Source organism: Penaeus vannamei, chromosome 2 (genome assembly GCF_042767895.1).
Source record: "Penaeus vannamei isolate JL-2024 chromosome 2, ASM4276789v1, whole genome shotgun sequence".
Taxonomy (NCBI): Eukaryota; Metazoa; Arthropoda; class Malacostraca; order Decapoda; family Penaeidae; genus Penaeus; species Penaeus vannamei.
In genome coordinates this window covers 2,897,802-2,905,301 of record NC_091550.1, presented here as the reverse complement: position 1 = coordinate 2,905,301, position 7,500 = coordinate 2,897,802, and the positions used below count along the sequence as shown (strand labels likewise).

Below are 7,500 nucleotides of genomic sequence, written 5' to 3'. Positions count from 1 at the left end.
TAAAAACAGCAATTAGACAAATAGATAAATAGATAAATCAATAAATAAATGAGTAGGTAAAGTATGTTGTAAGACTTTTTTTTACAAAGTTTGATAGTATTGTCCAGTCAAGTGTTCCTGCCTGCCATCCTGTCAGCCAGGAACGTCAATAAGCGTGCTGTGCCTCTCCTATTCATCCATGCACAACTTGCGTAAACTGAATCAAATGCATATAAATCACAAGCCGGCAAGACTCCAGCTACGATGAAGGAAGTCCGGGTAATGATGATGATGATGATGATAATGTAACAATTTCATTCATGGCGCCGTTTCGTCCTTCGTGCGTTTCGGAGCCTGACATTTTGCTCGGATTCCCGCCGCGGTCGATAATCGATCACTTTGTAACTTGACGAAGGAGGGCCTGGTGGGGAGAGGGGCTGGGGGGGGAGGGACAAGGATGCGAGCGGGGCGAGGCAGCGGCAATGACCTCCTCGGAGAGTGTCTTCAGACCTTGGGCCAGCGCCGGAAAGGTCATGGAGATTGAATGCGCTTGGTAGAACGCGAGGGAGCCGTGCCTTCTGTAAGGATGCTTTCTCTTTATTCATTTTTCTTTGTCAGTTTTTGTTCCTGTTGTTCGGTTTTGTCTGGTTTTATAGAACATCTCGTATTCAGTATTCTAGATTACTTCCGAGTCTAGCAGGAGACAAATATTTATATGTTTACACAGATAGCGTTGACATACGACCCATATCAGTCAAACACACGCACAGACACAACACAGACAGACCCAGCGCAAGTACATTAGGCTCCCAAAACAACAATAAACCCAATACACACGCACCCCCTCCCCAACTCCAACCCCCCACACACCCCACAACACACTCCCAAACCCAGCCAAACCCCACACCCACATTCCCCGCCCAACAACACACTCCCAAACCCACCCCAACACTCCCCCCCCCCACACACACAACCACGCACCCCCCATCCTACCCGTCCTCTTAAAACCCCCTTCTCCCCCATTCTACCCGTCCTCCAAAAACCCCCTTCTCCCCCATCCTACCCGTCTTCCTAAAACCCCTTTTTCCTCCCCCCCCCAGGACTGCGACTACCCCGACGACGTGTCATCCTACCAGGAGGACGACGAGCTGGGCCACTTCCTCCACGAGGTCCGGACGAGCTTCAGGGAGGGGCTGAGGAAGCACACGGCCATCGTCATGTTCGAGGAGGTGGGGTTGGTTGGGGTGAAGGGTTGGGTGGTGGGGTTAGTTGGGGTTATAGATTGGGTAGTGGGGTTTAGGATTAGTTGGAATAAAGATTGGTTTGTTGGGTGAAGGATTGGGTGGTGGGGTTGGTTGGGGTTAAGGATTGGCTGGTAAGGATTAGTTGGAATAAAGATTGGTTTGTTGGGTGAAGGATTGGGTGGTGGGGTTGGTTGGGGTTAAGGATTGGCTGGTAGGGTTAGTTGGGGTGAAGGATTGGGTGGTTGGGTTGGTTGGGGTGAAGGATTGGGTGGAATAAGGATTGTGTGGTGGGGTTGGTTGGGGTTAAGGATTGTGTGGTGGGGTTGGTTGGGGTTAAGGATTGTGTGGTGGGGTTGGTTGGGGTTAAGGATTGGGTGGTGGGGTTGGTTGGGGTTAAGGATTGGGTGGTGGGGTTGGTTGGGGTTAAGGATTGCTTGGAATAAGGATTGGTTAGTGGGGTTGGTTGGTAGAAGGATTGGTTGGTTGGAGGTTTTGGGTAAGGATTGATTGGTGGGGTTTGGTTGGGCAAGAGGTAAGGATTGGCTGGGTTTGGATAACTGGACGTGGATTGGACGGTGGGGATTAGTTGGATTAAGGACTGGTTAGTGGGGATGGTTATGATTGGTTGGTGGAGACTGGCTGGGTAAGAGGTGAAGGGGTGTTTGGATTGGAATTGGATTGGTTGGCAGGAAATATTATGTTCCAGGAGGTAGGATTGGTTCGGTTAGGATAGCATGATTCTGATTGGTTGGGTAAGAGTTGGTTGGTGGATTGGTGGAAGTTGATTGGATAAGGACTGTTTTGGGGATTCTTAAGAACTGATTGGATAAGGACTGTTTGGGGGACTGGCAAGAAATGATTGGATAAGGACTGGTTTGGTGCTGATTGGATTTATAAAAAGGCAAAGATTGGGTGGGTTGGAATAGCTTGACGAATATTGGTTGGCGAGGATTAGTTGTTTAAGATTGAAATAGCTTTGATTATATGTTAGTGGGAACTGCTTGGATTCAGGATTCGTTGATTGGGAGATTGGTAGGATAACAGAAAGGGATTAGTTGGGTTGAGATTAGTTGAGTAAGGATTGAGTAAGGATGACTGGTCGAGGATTAGGAATTGAGGAAGTTGGCGAGGATAGGTCACGATTGGTTAGTTGATTGGTTAGTAGGATTCGTTGGTGAGACTGTGGAGATTAGAATACGAGGAAGTGGTGAAAAAACGATATTTTTTTTTCTGTCTGAAAAGGATTTAGATGCAGTGTGATGGGGATGAGATAGCATAAGTAGTAGAAAATTATATTATATGGACATAGGTTTGAATAAAGTGTTGTAAAGAAAGGTTGCATTCCCGTTTACATTATATCTTTTCTTTTCTTCTTTTTTCCTCCTCCCCCTCTTCCTCTTTCTCCTCCTCCTCCCCCCTCTCTCTCCTCACTCCTCCTCCCCCCCCTCTCCCCTCCTCCTTCCTCCTCGCCTCCTCCCCTTTCCTCACTCCTCCCCCTCCTCCTCCCTCCTCCCTCCTCCCTCCTCCCTCCTCCCTCCTCCTCCTCCTCCTCCTCCTCCCTCCTCCAGGAAGCCGAGAAACAGCGCCAGAAGGAAGAGAAACGTAAACGGAACGCGGGAAACGACGGCGGCGGCGGCGACTTCGGCTACGGCTTCGACACCGACGAGGGCAACGATACGGACGACGAGCTGGAGCTGGCGAGGCGGAGGGCGCAGAAGATGAACGCGGGGACCAAGCCTTCGGACATCGCCGGCCGCGCCCTCGTCGCTTTCATCGCCCACGACGAGGCGCTCAAGTGGAAGTACATGGAGAGGTCAGGGAGGGAGAGGGAGAGGGAGAGGGAGAGGGAGAGGGAGAGGGAGAGGGAGAGGGAGAGGGAGAGGGAGAGGGAGAGGGAGAGGGAGAGGGAGGAGGAGAGGGAGAGGGAGGAGGGAGAGGGAGAGGGAGGAGGAGGAGGAGGGGAAGAGGGAGGGGAAGAGGGAGGGAAGAGGGAGGGGAAGAGGAGGGAAGAGGGAGGGGAAGAGGGAGGGAAGAGGGAGGGGAAGAGGGAGGGGAAGAGGAGGAGGGGGAAGGGAGAGGGGAAGAGGGAGAGGGAGAGGGAGAGGGAGAGGGAGAGGGAGAGGGAGAGGGAGAGGGAGAGGGAGAGGGAGAGGGAGAGGAGAGGAGAGAGAGAGGGAGAGAGAGGAGGGAGAGAGAGGGAGGGAGAGAGAGAGAGAGAGAGAGAGAGAGAGAGAGAGAGAGAGAGAGAGAGAAAAAGAGAAAGAGAGAAAAACAGAAGAAAGAGAGAGAGTGAGAGAGAAGGAGACAGTGAGAGAGAAAGAGGGAGAAGGAGACAGTGAGAGAGAAAGAGAGAGAGAGAGAGGAAGAGAAGGAGAGAGAGAAAGAGAAAGGGAGAGAAGAAGGAGAGAAAGAGAGAGGGAGAGAAAAAGGAGAGAGAGAGAGAGAGAGAGAAAGAGACGGAGAGAGAGAGAGAAGGATATGGCGGGAGAGAGAAAGAGAGAGAGAGATAGGGAGAGAATGAGACAGAGAGAGAGAGAGAGAGAGGAGAGAGAAAGAGATACACACACACATACACGCATATATAAGAATGCAAATGTTTATATTTCCCCATATACTTAAAAAGCTAAACACAATCCACTTTCTTCCCCACCCTCAGGATCCACCCCTTTCCCCTACCCACAATCCACCTTTTATCCCGCCCACAATCCACCTATTCCCCCACCCACAATCCACCCCTTTCCCCCACCCACAATCCACCTTTTATCCCGCCCACAATCCACCTATTCCCCCACCCACAATCCACACAATCCACCTTCTTCCCACCCACAATCCACCTATTCCCCCACCCACAATCCACCTTCTTCCCCCACCCACAATCCACCTTCTTCCCACCCACAATCCACCCTTTTCCCGCCCACAATCCACCTTTTATCCCGCCCACAATCCACCTTCTTCCCCACCCACAATCCACCCTTTTCCCGCCCACAATCCACCTATTCCCCCACCCACAATCCACCTTCTTCCCCACCCTCAGGATCCGCGAGCGCCACCTCGGCCTGCCCCCCGTACTCCGCCGGTTCTTCTGGTGGGAGTTCCTGAAGGAGAAGGAAGCCGTCAAGCTGAAGCCCAAGCCGGAGGACGACTTGAAGGAGCTGGTCAAGAGGAACTTCGACAAGACGCTCGCCAAGGAGATGAAGGCGCAGGGTGTCGACAGGGCCATAAGGAGTAATAACTGGAAGGTTATTGATCACGCTGTTATTGAGGTGAGGAGAATTTTATTATTTCTATTATTATTATATATATATATATATATATATATATTGTGGGGGAGGGTCTTGGTATGAGGTGAGGAACTTTTTTTTATGTTTTTTTGTATTATATATATATATATATATATATATATATATATATATATATATATTTTTTTTTTTCTTTTTTTTTTTGTTTTTTTTTTTTTTTTTTTTTTGGGGGGGGGTCTTGGTATTCTGTTGTTGTTTTCTTTCTGGTTGTTTCTTTTGTTGATTTGTGATTATTATTTTGATCTCTAGGTTTGCCAATCACGCTGTTATTGAGGTGAAAAGCATTTTTTTTCTTTTAGGTGTGTGGGGGGGGTCTTGATCTTCGTTTGTGTGGTTAATTTTTTGTGTCCTGTCTTTTCTTTACTTTTTCATCATTCCTTTTTGTTTTGTTGTATGTGATCGATCGCCCCATCATCGAGGTTATATTGTGGTTATATTTTGTTGTTTTGTAAGATCTCTAGCTCTATATTTAGTTGTTTTTTTTCAATAGAGTGAGGAATATATATTCTGATGATCTATTTGATTTTTTTTCTGCTTTTTTTGTCTGATTCTTAACACTGTTTGCATTTCTGAATACACAGGACTCTTTTCACTGAATTCATCTATTTTTTCCAATTACCAAATTGATTGTTACGAATACAAACCTAACTGCTTCTACTATCATCATCAACATAACCAATCGTTTTAGAATTATTGTCACGATTATAAACCCAACCATAGCTAATACCACCATCATTAACAGCCTTGTGAATACATAAATTACCTCATTATTGAAGATGCAGTAAGAACACATAAGTCACAATCCACTGGCGACATGACACAAGTCACAAGCCACCCCCTCTCTCATCATCATCAACGTTAATAAGCTGTTATACCTAATATTACCTTACTATTAATAAAGATGCGGTAATAATGATTAATGATAATTATATCTTAGTCTAATGAAACCACTCAAGCCAAAAGCCAGTCCTTCTTTTATCTTCTTAGAACTATGACAACACAGCCCATGAAGCATGCCGCTCCCTCTTTCTCCCTCACAGCCCATGAACCACTAGCCTCCCCCTCTTTCTAACTCCTCTTAGAAGTACGTCCACTTAGCCCATGAACCACGACACCCCCTCTTTCCCTCTTACTGCCCATGAACCACGATAACCCCCCCCCACCTCTTTTCTCTCTCCTCTCAGAACTACGACAACATATCTACATCACAGCCCATGAAACACGCGTCATCCCCTCCCTTTTACTCTCTCTTAGAATTACGTCCACTTAGCCCATGAACCACCAATCACCCCCCTTCTTTTTCTCTCTCCTCTCAGAACTACGACAACGTATTCCACGAACCACACCACCCCCTCTCTCCCTCTCACAGCCCATGAACCACGAACCCCTCCCCCCTCTTTCTCTCACCTCTTAGAACTATAACACAGGCCATGAACCACGCAGCCCCATCTCTCCCTCTCACAACCCATGAACCACGAATAACTCCCTCCCCCCCCACCTCTTTCTCTCCCTCCTCTCAGAACTACGACAACACAGCCCACGAACCACACTACCCCCTCTTTCCCTCTCACAGCCCATGGGCCACGAATAACCCCCCCCCAAACCCTCTTTTCCCTCCTCTCAGAACTACGACAACACAGTCCATGAACCACGAGCCCCTCCCCCCTCTTTCTCTCACCTCTTAGAACTATAACACAGGCCATGAACCACGCAGCCCCATCTCTCCCTCTCACAACCCATGAACCACGAATAACCCCCTTCACCCCCTCCCCACCTCTTTTCTCTCTCCCCTTAGAACTACGACAACATAGCCCATGAACCACACCACCCCCTCTTTCCCTCTCACAGCCCATGAACCACGAATCACCCCCCCCCTCTTTTTCTCTCTCCTCTCAGAATTACGACAACATATCCCATGAACCACACCACCCCCTCTTTCCCTTTCACAGCCCATGAACCACAGAATAACCTCCCTTCCCCCCCAACCTCTTTCTCTCCCTCCTCTCAGAACTACGACAACACAGTCCATGAACCACGAGCCCCTCCCCTCTTCTCTCTCTCTCTTTGAAGTACGACAACATATCCCACGAACCACACCACCCCCTCTTTCCCTCTCACAGCCCATGAACCACGAATCACCCCCACCTTTTTTCTCTCTCCTCTTAGAACTAAGACAACACAGCCCATGAACCACGAATCACCCCCCCCCTCTTTTTCTCTCTCCTCTCAGAATTACGACATATCTACATCACAACCCATGAACCACGAATAACCCCACCCCCCCACCTCTTTCTCTCCCTCCTCTCAGAACTACGACAACACGGCCTGCCTCGCGACCTTGGACACGGACGAGCACATGATCCAGACGACGCGGACGCTCAATATCCTGGACGTCCACTCGAAGCAGTTTTCCGTGGCTCAGATCTACTGGCTCATCCCGCTGCAGTTGCTGCTGAACACGGAGGAGAATGAGGAAGATGGTGAGAGGGAGAGAATGAGGGAGACGGTGAGGGGGGAGAATGAGGAAGACGGTGAGAGGGGGAGAATGAGGAAGACGGTGAGGGGGAGAATGAGGAAGATGAGGAAGACGGTGAGGGGGAGAATGAGGGAGGGAGGGAGGGAGAATGAGGGAGACGGTGAGGGGGAGAATGAGGAAAGAAGGTGAGGGGGAGAATGAGGAAGACGGTGATGGGGAGAATGAGGAAGACGGTGAGGGGGAGAATGAGGAAGACGGTGAGGGGGCTGAATGAGGAGACGGTGAGGGGAGAATGAGGAAGATGGTGAGAGGGAGAGAATGAGGGAGACGGTGAGGGGGGAGAATGAGGAAGACGGTGAGAGGGGGAGAATGAGGAAGACGGTGAGGGGGAGAATGAGGGAGACGGTGAGGGGGAGAATGAGGGAGGGAGACGGTGAGGGGGAGAATGAGGGAGACGGTGAGGGGAGAATGAGGAGGGGGGGAGGGGGAGAATGAGGAAGAC

General features: G+C 49.6%; 1 protein-coding gene across 4 annotated transcripts in view; it reads left to right on the top strand.

Moving 5' to 3' along the window:
* Window positions 1–7,500, top strand: part of LOC113825074 (uncharacterized) — a 100,500-nt gene that overhangs the window by 33,652 nt on the left and 59,348 nt on the right. For all 4 annotated transcript variants that reach the window (XM_070128491.1, XM_070128489.1, XM_070128490.1 and 1 more), the window contains 4 exons: window positions 1,080–1,208; window positions 2,792–3,036; window positions 4,258–4,486; window positions 6,831–7,002. In XM_070128491.1, the coding sequence (XP_069984592.1) occupies window positions 1,080–1,208; window positions 2,792–3,036; window positions 4,258–4,486; window positions 6,831–7,002 (775 nt within the window). The remainder of the gene's footprint in view (window positions 1–1,079; window positions 1,209–2,791; window positions 3,037–4,257; window positions 4,487–6,830; window positions 7,003–7,500) is intronic.